Source organism: Psittacula echo (assembly GCF_963264785.1).
Source record: "Psittacula echo genome assembly, chromosome: Z".
Lineage (NCBI taxonomy): Eukaryota > Metazoa > Chordata > Aves > Psittaciformes > Psittacidae > Psittacula > Psittacula echo.
Window position 1 is genome coordinate 23966597 of NC_137742.1, and position 13006 is coordinate 23979602.

The 13006-nt window shown below is 35.6% G+C and overlaps 1 protein-coding gene across 1 annotated transcript in view; it reads right to left on the bottom strand.

Annotated features, from left to right (window-relative positions):
* ADAMTS6 (ADAM metallopeptidase with thrombospondin type 1 motif 6) overlaps positions 1–13006 on the bottom strand; it is a gene marked incomplete at its 3' end in the record, with an annotated part of 146988 nt that overhangs the window by 71435 nt on the left and 62547 nt on the right. Inside the window, exons 9-10 of the mRNA XM_080637567.1 lie at positions 8660–8806; positions 466–607 (exon numbers count right to left, since the gene is read on the bottom strand). Of these exons, the coding sequence (XP_080493693.1) occupies positions 466–607; positions 8660–8806 (289 nt within the window). The remainder of the gene's footprint in view (positions 1–465; positions 608–8659; positions 8807–13006) is intronic.

The window sequence follows — 13006 nt, forward strand, 5'->3', positions numbered from 1 at the left end:
AAGTAATCTTTTCAAAAAGAGATCTGAACAATGTGAGAAACAATAAACTCAGTGTTGGGGAAGGGAGGAGGGAAGAGGGAAGAAAACCAGACCTGACAAATCAATAAATATTTTGATACAATTAATATAACATGAACCTGGTTTTACATAACCAAAATCAGTGAAAATTCTGTTGTGCACTTTACAAGGAGCAAGGAACAAGTGTTCTAGGCTCCCTTTCTTCCCCTAAAATTAAAGAATGCTTTTCCCATCTCATTGTTACCCACATATTTTGGTGTACAGAACCCACAATTGAGAAATGATGCAGCGTAAGGACTAAAATGTACCCTTTGCTTACATATGATGGACCAGACATGCTATTGGAATCTGTAGTCCACTGCTGCATCTAACTAAAGATTTATGTTACAATGGAATATATACAAATGACTAAGTAGAACACTCAGCATAAGGATTAAGACTTCTTACCCCGTATTTACATTGGCGGGATGTTGCTCCATACTGGAAGCGACACTGTTCATCAGCATCATACACCTGACCTGGGGCCACAGCTGGATAAAGAAAGTCACGCTTGGGAGGCTCATTATCAAGGCAAGTACCACGGCCCGAACTGTTCAACATAAAGGACCAAATCAATTAGGAATTCTCCTGACTGTAAATCACAGTAATGATATCATGTATCTAGTTCTTATTTTTAACAGCACTGGGTGTGAAACAAATATGACTGCAATAAACAAACAGTAAGATGGTACACCCATAGTATAAAGAAAAAATAGAGGGAATTAAGATTTTAATATAATTTTTCATCATTATTATTAACAAAAGTACTTATTTCAGATCGTGAAATGGATTTCATAAATCATTGTTTTTAAAAGTGTGATAATTTCTGAGCCACACAAGACTGATTTTCATTTTTGTTTTAAGATTCCTATCTGTTTTCACTGAAGAATAGCTACATTTGGTCATAGAATGGAAAATACACAAATTAAGCAAATAAAAGAAATTCAGTTGGTAATTCTTAATGACCCTTCTCATCCTTCAAAGAGCTAAGTACAACTTTATAGATAAAAGCAGCTTGATAGATAAAAGTAAAACACATTTAAATGTCAATATGACTAAATGTTTATTGTATTAGGATCTTAACATGCATGCTTTTTCTTCCATTTGAGTGAACAAAATATTTAATGTGGTAAAGATTTTGAAGGATCTTCAAATTTATCTAATTTGTATGGATCAAAGATATTTTTTATTGTATTAATCATATTTAGTCTTAAAAATTTCATGTTAGAATGAAGTTCATCTTCTTTGAAAACTGTAATATTTTCTTCTTTTATATTCACTCTTTTGGTTGCGGATTGGTGTTTTCTTTCCAAAATATGTCCATATTCAACCACAATATTTTAGTGTAGTGGAATAAATAACAAAGAAAGCCAAATGCAGACAGAACTCAGCTTAAAAAACTTCGTACTTTGCTAAATATAATTATTCAGTTTTATTAGTCAGTGCACATAAAAGAGGACAGATGCTTTTTAACTTTCATTTCACATGTGAATAAGTGAGGATTTTTAAAGAAATCTTATGCCAACACTTTAAATATTTTTCCAACATTCCTACAAATTTTGCCAGCACTTATGGGTTTTTTTCTCAAATCTTTTCCATGCACCTTGCCAAAGGAACATAATTTCAGAAGTGAATGTACTACACTGTGTTTTGGAGATCTCCAATTTTCTATACTTTTCATCTGCAGATAAAAAAAGAGAGAAAACCCTCCTTTAACTACACATTTTATGTTCTCATTTTAACCCTATTCTATTCAATCCTTTGAAATACTGCAATAAGCATTTTGGAAAAACAACGAAACAAACAACAGCTGACCATTTCAGAGGAAGGAAAACAGCAACTAATGCAATAACCAGGTAAAAAAAAATAATATTTGATTACTAATACCAATTAATTTACTGTGATTTAACTACACAACCACCATCTCAGCTGAAATCTGCCTTTAAAATATCAACTGGCATAAGAAATAATGTAATTGCCCCTTTCATTCCAGTTTACATTATTGCAAGCATATACATCTTCTAATAAGAGAAGTTGGAAACTATCCTACATACTTTTGAAGTATTTCAGTGTTGTATTTTGTGTGTATGAGGATGATATATAATTTGAGATGAAAATAACTCAAATACAATGTGATTTTTCTGCATTGTCTGGACCAAATTTCACATAAGAATATTGCTAAAACAAGCAGTGGGAAGTTTAGCACTTTACATCAGCTTGAGCTAGTATTGTATATAATGGGAACATTTCCATAGATCCAGTAAACTGTGGTCCTGTAAACAGACTGCCATGGGCACAGCATTTAAAAACCCTTAAAACCATTAGTGACCCTCTCCGTAGGCATATAAATCCCTTCATGGATCAGATTAAAGAATCAGATCTAAATTTTTAAATTCACTGAACCTGAAAATTAGAGCACACTTACTCCACAGACACTGAGCTGCAGAAAGTCCTTGTAATAAAAAATCCTTGTAATAAATAGAAAAGTATGCCTCTTCTGCTCTAATGCCAGAATTTCCACCATAATGAAATAGTTGTAGTAGCAAAAAACCAAGAAAATGACTAAGCAGTCATTCACTTACTAGCTGCATTACATCACCACCTCTCAGACTGAAAATATGTTTTTTTCTTTCCTTCTGCTTCAGTTCTATTATTTCTGTCAAGCGTTAAACAAAATTGACACATTATACAAACTTAGTGTGAGAACTGATACTGTATTCTTTGAACTGAAACGTTTTGGAAAAGAAATAGCATGTGTTGTAAAACATGCTGATAAAACAAGGGACTTTCCATTGGTAATGAAAGGTCTCACCAAAGCTCTATAAGTGATGAATACAGGCTGGGGACCATGTATGCTTTTCATATAACTTCTACTGGACTCAGGAATGGTAATACTCTTGACTCTATATCCTTGTTCTCTCTTTCTCTTTGCTCCACCAAAACAAAACTCAAGATACTTGAGAAAAGTAAAATGATAAATCTAGAGAAATAAACCAAACTGGTGCAAGAACAATGGTATCAGAGTACTTTATAAACAGAGATCTTAGTTATTATCCATCTGGCCTATAAAAGTGAAAACAGCCCTTTGTGTAGATGTGAGAAAAGAAAATAGGATGGAAAAGAATGCTCAAATACCTTCATCTCTGCCACTTTAGAACATTACTACTCACAATCACTTTTGAGCTTTGTGATTTTATCTTCTATAAGAAGCATATACAAAGTCAAAAAAAACTATGCAGCATTTACATTTTTGAACAGGGAGTGGATAAACCTTTAGTGTCTATAATAGAAATAAGATGATCTCAAACTCATCCTTTCACCTAATTACTCCACAAGATACTGCTAGTACTCAAAAGACTTTCTGATTTTCTTAATTTTAGATTGATTTCATGGGGGTTTATGTAACATAGTGGGAGTGGTTTCAGTTATAAAATAGCTAAGGTTGATGTCATTCATCCAGTATTACAGTGTAGTGGCTCAAGAGATCGTTGTAATGTAATTTAAACATTACTGTATATTTTAATATCACAAGATAGCAAATTAATCCTCTGTCTGGAAGAATATCAAGGACTCTAGAGCACTCTGAAAGCCTAAGATCTCAGACATGCTATCACTGCTAATTGTTTGATCAAAATAACAAGAAGCAGGGATTCAATGATAAAAACTTTACAAACTGAACAATACAAAACTGAGGATCATCATCTCTATATAGACATCACTATTGTATCCAAAGCCAATAAAGAGAAAAAGCAAAAAACACAGATACTCCTATTACAGTATCTATTCCAAAATATCTCAGCAATATACACAGAACAACACAACTCCTTCAATGGTTGAAGAAAAGATCCTCAAACACTGGCACTGAAAGTAGGTTTTGAATGTTGTCTTATTCATAATAATGATGTAGACTATAATATAAGCTATGATTACCCATCATAAATGAAATGTACTAGAAATATATCATTATCTATGATAAACAATCATGTATACAAATATATCGATAGTATTTATAATAGTTTACTCAACTCTGTTACCAAATTACCCATAAAATATAGTGAAAAAAGTAAAATTTACTAACTATAAACACTGTGCATTTTATACACATACATATAAACCCATTAATTATTTATACACCTACATATAACACTTGGCACCTAACAGAATCCTTACTTCATATCTTTAACATATGTTTTTAGAGAGCACCAGAATGTATTTCTGTACAGGTCACAAAAACTGCTTAACTTGACATTAATGAATAAACTCTACAAACTCAAGCTCAAGAGTCTATAGATACTAGCATAAATATTTGCAGAATCAGGGCATAAGTAATGGAAGTGTGATTTGGAGTGGTATGTTTAAAATGAACCAGAGCAGGATTATTAAATAAAAATATTCTTGAATGATAGGGCAATTAATATATTGATGTCAATTTATCACTCACTCTCATAACAAATTCTACAACTTTCTAATCTTTTATGCAAGGCTGAATCTATGCCTGATTAGATATTTCATAGGAAAGACTCTGATTTTGCACAATCTTTTCATAGTACTCGATTTTTCTTTTCTTTGGTAGCAGAAAATTTGCCATTTCCTTAATGTATGCTTTACTCCACAGTATGGTCTGTGTTCAAAGTGTTCTTCTATTCATTTGAGTAATTACCAAGCAGCCATACCAGGAAAACTCTATTGGTCCATCTATCAAAATCATCCACCTGCCAAAATCTATCTGGCCTTGAAAGTGTGGGATTATACTGAACTACAAAATATTGGGCCAATTAGTGTTCTGTATTTATTTCGTCAAACATTCAACAAACAAGTTAATGCGAATCTGCTGCTGATTCTGTCCTTCACAATTTCTTTAAACATTGTCTACCTGGATATGCTTGGACAGAGGTTCTTTTGGCTCCTTTCCAGAGCTGGAAAGGTGTAGTCTCAGACATAAATCCTGCTGCATTGCTATCCTAGAGATTCTCCCAAGAATTTCCTGTGATATATATTACTTATTCAAATAGTTTGAAGACTCTTGGTTCTTCTCCAATCATCTTCTAAAAACAATCCTGCCTTTGAAAGACAAAAGTTGGCCATCTGGCTTCTTCTAACAACTTCTCGTATCTGATCCTGACATAATTAACAAACTACAATTTCAGAAAGCACCAGATTTTGTCATTACAAAACATAAAAATAACTGAGTAAAAAATTCTAAGCAAAAAGTTCTCTTCTTTGTATCTAGCTATCTCAATGGCTCTACAGACAAACTGTATAAACACATGCCAGATATAGTGCAACTTGCATGCTATATAAGTATTATATATATACCTATGTACACACGCTGCACAGAACGAAATTTATACTATTTGCTTTCCAGTCACAAACAGTATTTTTAGGCTTGGTTCATTTCTCCTATAGTTATTAAGGGCTTCTATTCCTCTCACAGGGGTATCTGTTTTCAGACACTGCTCCCAAACCTTTCAATCCTCTGTGAGTATTTTTGCATTTAATTCCATAAAAGGTTACTGAAATTTAAAGCCAGTGTAAAGTACTTATGAACGATTCAGTTGATAAACTGAATTCATTTAATCTTTCACATAAAGCTTAAGACAACAGCTATTATGTGCTAGAATGAATGTTCGCTCCAGAACAAAATTATTTTCTTTGGCCATTTCAGAACCTGGCTGGCCATCCTTCTTGAGGTCCTAATAGATCTATTTGCAATATATAGCTTTGCTTTGTCTTACTGTCATCCTTTGAGTCATATTTATCCTCTGCCTACAACTCTGCAAAATAAATTGCTTTCCCAACTAGTGCCTGACTGAACTCATACCTTGCAACTGATCCTTAATGGCTATTCCTCAGTAGCCTCAGTCTGGAAAATTTGTTTCTGGGTGTAGATTTAAGAAATTTGTGAGGAAGGATGAAGGTGAGGCTCTACTTTGACTGTCACCAGGATGACTTCTGCTTCAAAATACTTTTGTCTGATCATAAAGCACAAAGAGGTATCCACACTATCAAATGGCACACAGTGCAAAACTGCTGGAACAAGTGATGACCCAAGCTGGTTAACTGGTAAATCCACATTAATCTATCTTACCATGTAATACTGTGAACACGTGATTTCTAGCGAAATTCATTCCAGCTGCATTATCCTCATGCCATGACAGCCCTGCCCAAACCTGTATCCAGACCCTAGCTGATAAATCTTGGTGGTGTGGAATGTCACACAGACTCACAGCCTCAGTTTTCTGCTTTTGTATCTGCATTCCATCCCATCATGTTCTATCTTTCTTGTTAGACACAGCTAAACTAGCCATACTCATACAGCACAGAATAAAACCCCCAAACAAACAAAAAAAGAAAACAAACACTTGTTTTCTTGTTTGTAGTCTACAGGGTCCTGTCCAAGCTGTTTTCCCATTCTTGAGGTAAAATAGAAAGAAAGGCAGAAGAGTCTAATCTATCTGGAGACACAGATAACAACACCTTGACACTTTGCCTCTACAGCATTTTCCTCATCTGCTGCTCTTAGTTATTTGACACAATATCCTTTACAATGGGAAAAGCTAATCTTAATTGCAATATGTAAAATAATGTTTAGCCAAAGTAGCTTTGAAAAAAAATAACATTTATAGCCAAGTTAAAAATATATAGCTAAAATATTATAAACAATAACTTATTATTGATGGTGCCATGTGTAATCATTCAGGCTGAAACTGTGCGGGAACTTATGTACAAATACTCAGTTCTATTTTATCTGCAGCATAACACAAGCCACACAATTTTACCATGTTTCCTTCTCTAAACCCATAAATAAGAAATGACTTCTTAACTATCTGTTGAATTATGTCTTCACCAATAGACAACTTATTATGAGGACAATTATGAGATCAAAATGGACGTCAAAGGAAAGCAACAAATAGAAGTAAATGAGACAGAGAATGACAGAACTGGAACAGTAAGAAACAAACCCGCAAATGTCACAAGAAAATACCTGAACTGTAATATTACAGTTAGAACTACAAAGCCATGAAATAATCTCTCAGAAGTGAAGTGAAAACCATATTCTTTGTCATAGTTAAAACTAGGCTGCATGATACATTAGAAATACTACCAATAGGAAGTGTTGGATTTACACAGATAACTGGAAATCACGGACGAATGATTGTGGTGAAAAGATAAAACTACCCTGTACATCTATTTTTATAATGGTAGTGTTAAATATATATATATATAAATAAATCATTATATTAATACATATATAGACCTCCAGAGAAAATATATTTATATACTGAGAAATGTGTATCATGCATATATATAAGTATGACTTTACCCAGTATGCTTTATTTTTTTCAACCCTCATTTTAAAACACTTTGATACAAAAACTGTGTGGGTGCACAGTTCAGCAGGGTGATATAAAATGCCTTTACCTGATACAATAACTGAAGAGATACTTTTTTCCTCTGAACAGCAACAACATTAAACATTTGCCTCTGCCCACTGACTCTATAGGAGCTCCAACACCTCTTCAGACCAATTCAGTGACCCTCTGTATTGCATGGGAAACTACATTTGAACCAACCTAAAGAAAATGTATTGGTCTGGATGGCTCCATTTAGGTAAGATTCAGAATACAGCACCCCATTGTGAGGTTAGATCCCTTAAAGAGGAGGAGAAACTAGTTTTGCTCTTAGGTAGTCTCATAGTTAGACAACTTCAGTGATTTAAGTCCATCTCCTAAAATAGTTATGTGTCTTCATTAATGAACAACCTTTATTTTTTGAAGGAATTATTGCATTGATGACACTGAACTTACCAATCAACTGCAATTTGTTCCCACAAAGCCTGCATTATGCCATTTAAAAAAATCCTGTTATTAATTTGTTCTCAGTGAACTCACAGTTCTGTGTTTGTCTTCCACAAGTGAAAATACATATAAAGGCTTTGCTATGCATCATATATACCAATGCATACACTGGTATGAGCATGGTGTCAAGACCAACATATTTTGACTGTTTAATTTTTTTTTCATACAGAAGTTAAATTACAGGTAGTAATGTACTTGATAAAAATCACCACGTAAGTATAGGTTAGCACAATTTTAAGGTATTAATATCAAGATTATGACATCCTCCCATATAATCTTTTTATAGTCTCACCAATGGTACCAAAGGACATTGACAGATAAAACCCCACAAGACTGCCTTAAAAAAATCTGGAGAATGAAATGTACAAGTAACAGGGCAACAGGGCTATGGCCCTGTTCCCTTCTTTAGATTGCCTTTAGATTACCTTTAGATTGGAATTCTTTAAACTCCACCTTCCTCTATTTCTCACCCTCAGATTAATGAAGTAATGGGATACAATCAGCACTTCAAAATGTTTTGCACAAATTAATAATGAGAACTTCAAGGTGGGAATGGAGCAGAAACTTTTGCTGTTAGACAGAAAAGGTGGTTTACAAAATAAAAATCTTAAGTGACTTGCTGTATTTATGTCAGTTCATTCTATAAATGTAAACCATAAGAACAGGTCACTGAATCTCAACTATTTATTCTGAAAAGTGTCAATTTTTTGAAAACTCATGATTTTTCTTGAGAGATTACTTACTCTAAAAAACTGGTGATGTAATCCCGACTACAGGTTGACCAAGAGAAAGGGTTGGTGTTCGCTGTAATATGAGCTGCCATTAGCTTTGCTGCTTCATGACCTTTGGTCCCACAGGAATTTCCAATTCCATCATGATTCATACCAAAACTGCCCGAAAGAAGAGAGAAATAACTTGTTACTTTTCTGTAGCATCAGACACCTCTTAAAACTTAGTCACCTTTATAGAAACCACTTTAGATCAAAAAGAACACTTACTACAGGGGATGTCTTTAGCAGAGAATCAGAATCAGTTAAGTTCTGTTTAGTTTATTCAAATCTCAGAATACTGCACAATTACATAACTTAAGTTCTCCCACAGAGTTTTGGAAGCATTTTACTTATTTTATAAAGAAAATTAACAATATTCTTGCAACATGAATACAGAACACTCAGTCCTTATTTGGTATTGTACCTAGATAAGGAGTATACGTTGTGGAACTGGCACATGGATTGGTAAACAAGCACAAATACAGAATAGGTGATGTTGCTCTAACCGTACAGTACAGGCAGACAGCAGCCAATGGTAATTCAAGCAGAACATGGGGTTTGCAATTTCCAGTGCCGTGCTGTATGAGCAATTCCTCTCTGTATCCACTCACACAGTGACTTGGAGCACTTCTATTAGGAGTTCTGCTTTGGCATGGAACATTGGAAACAAGATGACTAAAAATCAGCAAAAAATGCAGTTAGAAACCTCTGGGTGGCATTTGGCCAACAGAGATTTCTGGGCGACAAATTAGTTAACCTTCAGCAAAGATGATATGACTCCAGAAAATGACAAAGGGCGAAAGAATCCTCACATCTTAGAAATCCTGCACTACTTATATACTTGGATATATAAACTACTTATATACTTACATTGTGGACTACTATATACACAGAGCTACAGCTTTAATAATCTTTATTATTGGCTATTAGCTATAGCTTTAATTATTCTTTAATTTGATCATCAACCATAAAATTAAAACTAGAAGTTATAGAGCATTTTCTTGGAAAGACTTTCACTACAGTTAAATTATTACTCTTATTCCTAAAAAACAACAACATATACCTGATGAGTCTGACATAAACCAAGCAAATGAACAGAATATTTCTTAATAGCATACACCTCCCTAGAAATCCATTTTCTTAGTCTGCCTTTTATTTCCATTCAATCACTTGGGGGCAAAAAACAGTGGGATTGAGTGCACCCTCAGCAAGTTTGCCAATGACACCAAGCTGTGTGGTTCGGCTGATATGCCGCAGGGAAGGAATGCCATCCAGAGGGACCTTGACACGCTTGTGAGGTGGCCAATGCTAGCCTCATGAAGTTCATTCAACAAGGTGAAGTGCAAGGTTCTGCAAGCCCAGGCACAGTTACAGGTTGGGCAGAGAAGAGATTCAGAGCAGCCCTGTGAAGAAGGACTTGGGGGTCCAAGAAACTGAACATGAGCTGGCAGTGTGCGCTCTCAGCACAGAAAACAACCATATCCTGGGCTGCATCAAGAGGAGCGTGACCAGCAGGTCGAAGGAGGTGATACTGCCCCTCTACTCTGCACTCATGAGACCTCACTTGGAGTATTGTGTGCAGTTCTGGTGTCCTCAAAATAGAAAGGATATGGAACTGTTGGAACAAGTCCAGAGGAGGGCCACGAGGATGATCAGGGGACTGGAGCACCTCCCGTATGGAGACAGGCTGAGAAAGTTGGGGCTGTTCAGCCTGGAGAAGAGAAGGCTGCATGGAGACCTCATAGCAGCCTTCCAGTATCTGAAGGGGGCCTACAAGGATGCTGCAGATGGACTATTCATCAGGGACTGTAGTGACAGGACAAGGGGTAATGGGTTCAAACTTAAACAGGGGAAGTTTAGATTGGATATAAGGAAGAAATTCTTTACTGTACGGGTGGTGAGGCACTGGAATGGATTGCCCAGGGAGGTTGTGAATGCTCCATCCCTGGCAGTGTTCAAGGTCAGGCTGGACAGAGCCTTGGGTGACATGGTCTAGTGTGAAGCACTCCTGCCCATGGCAGGGGTGTTGGAATTAGATGATCTTAAGATCCTTTCCAACCCAAACCATTCTATAATTTTGTAATTATCAAAAAGGCCACTTCATTGTCTGTGAGATATCTCATTATGGAATACCTAGTCTGTAGCAATGCCTGCATGTACCTAGTTCAACATACAATATTTCATAAATGCCGAAAGCCATATAGTACATTAGAGACACGGAAGGTCTGACTGAAACCTTGGATTATTATACAAAAAAAGTATTTTTTAATATCACATATAAAAAATACAGCTTCATAAACAATGTCTAAGTAATGTATGCATTATAATGAAATTCAGACCACTGTTCATTATTATGATCAGTCTTCAATATTGATACATATTTTGGCAGTGAAGAACTTAGATGTGCAATGCAACAAACTAACACAGAATTTTGCAATGAAAGATATGCTTTACCGACCTAGTTCTCAAGTGTCACAAGTTTGTAGAATTAGGGATACTTCAGATACAAACAGTTCTTTTAATTTCCTCTGTCCAATTTCTTAAAATAGAAACCCTTAGTTTTTTATAATATCTATTAATAACTCCTTTATAGAAATAGGCATTTGGGTATGTGGGAAAGAGGTGAATTGGGTCATTCTTTCTATATCTGATATCCAGCTTATCCCTAGTTAGTTTATTTCATTTGTCAAAGCAATGACTGACTTTAACTGTTTGGGAACTAAAGGTTTGGGGCCTAAAAAAAGGGGGAAAAAAGAACAAATTTTGTAGTCAAATATATTTCCTTCTCTTACCAGTTCTCCTTATGAAAAAGCTGATGTTGCTGATGGTGGCAGCAGTATACATGATAAAAAGCATGTCAGTGCACATAAGCTGCAGTTCCTGATGCACTCAGGAGCTCAATGTCTTTTCATGAGCTGATGGTATTCTTATTTTTTAATGAATATTCATTCACCTAAATCATCTGTTCCTTTCCAAGAAGGTTCTTCTACTTGCCCCTGTGTCTGAATTAGGAGGAAACTGATCATTAGGTGCAGGTAATTTTTTTCTGATGCTTGGAAATGGATTTTGCAATTACTGTCATCTATTTCCAAAGACGGTAGTGGCAGCATGCCATTACGGCACAGTAATTTGCACTCCTATGGCTAGGATTGCAGATGAAAACACATTTTTGTCCAAAGTATCAGTTTTATTTCCATCACAGCATGTTGGTTATATTTGGCATTCATTATATTAAAGCTATGACTTTTACAAAAGCATGTTTCTAATTAGATTGGGATGGGAAGACAGAGAAAAAAGGAAGGAACATAAAATACTTTTTGTAGAGCCACTCTTTTAATTTACATAATTTACTTTCTCAAACTCACTAAACAGATGCAGACTGTATTTCTTTCACTGGCTTAAAGAGCATGTTAAAAGCTACCAGTATAATTTTGTCTCAGCCAGATTAGTGAAGGGAGAGTAAGAAGTCTTGACAGGTGACACAACAGTTTTACTATGAAGCTACCTTTCATAGAATCATAGAATAGTTAGGGTTGGAAAGGGCCTTAAGATCACCTAGTTCCAACACCCCTGCCATGGGCAGGGACACCTCACACTAAACCATGTCACCCAAGGCCTCATCCAACCTGGCCTTGAACACCACCAAGGATGGAGCATTCACAACCTCCCTGGGCAACCCATTCCAGTGCCTCACCACCCGAACAGTAAAGAATTTCTTCCTTATATCCAATCTAAATTTCCCCTGTTTAAGTTTGAACCCATTACCCCTTGTCCTGTCACTACAGTCCCTGACGAACAGTCCATCCCCAGCACCCTTGTAGGCCCCCTTCAGATACTGGAAGGCTGCTATGAGGTTTCCACATACTGTCTCAAAGACAGATGTTTAACCTAGCAGCTCTTTTTTTCCAACCATTATGGTTCCTCACTTCCCAGGAGAGCACCTACATTATACTTAAGAACTCTGCAAACAGCAACACAAACAACTTTAAAATCATAACTGAAACTGTCCTGCAATTTCTCTATAGTCTGTATGCTTTTTAAAAAATACTAAGAAGGCAGCACATCTGACTAGTTCTATGTGCCTGTTTCATTTACTAACATCTGTAATGGAACAGATTTTTTTTTCCTTGGAAATCTGTTTTTCCTTATATCTGAAAAAAAAAAACCAACCCAGAAACTATCTGATGGAATTATTTGTAATACACATCCAACTTCGGATCTGACCTCAAAAACTACAGAGGAGATAACTAGCCTCAGCTGCACTGAATAAAACACATTAGATAAGCATGGGAATCTAAACTTCTTGTCTGCCCTTCCTTT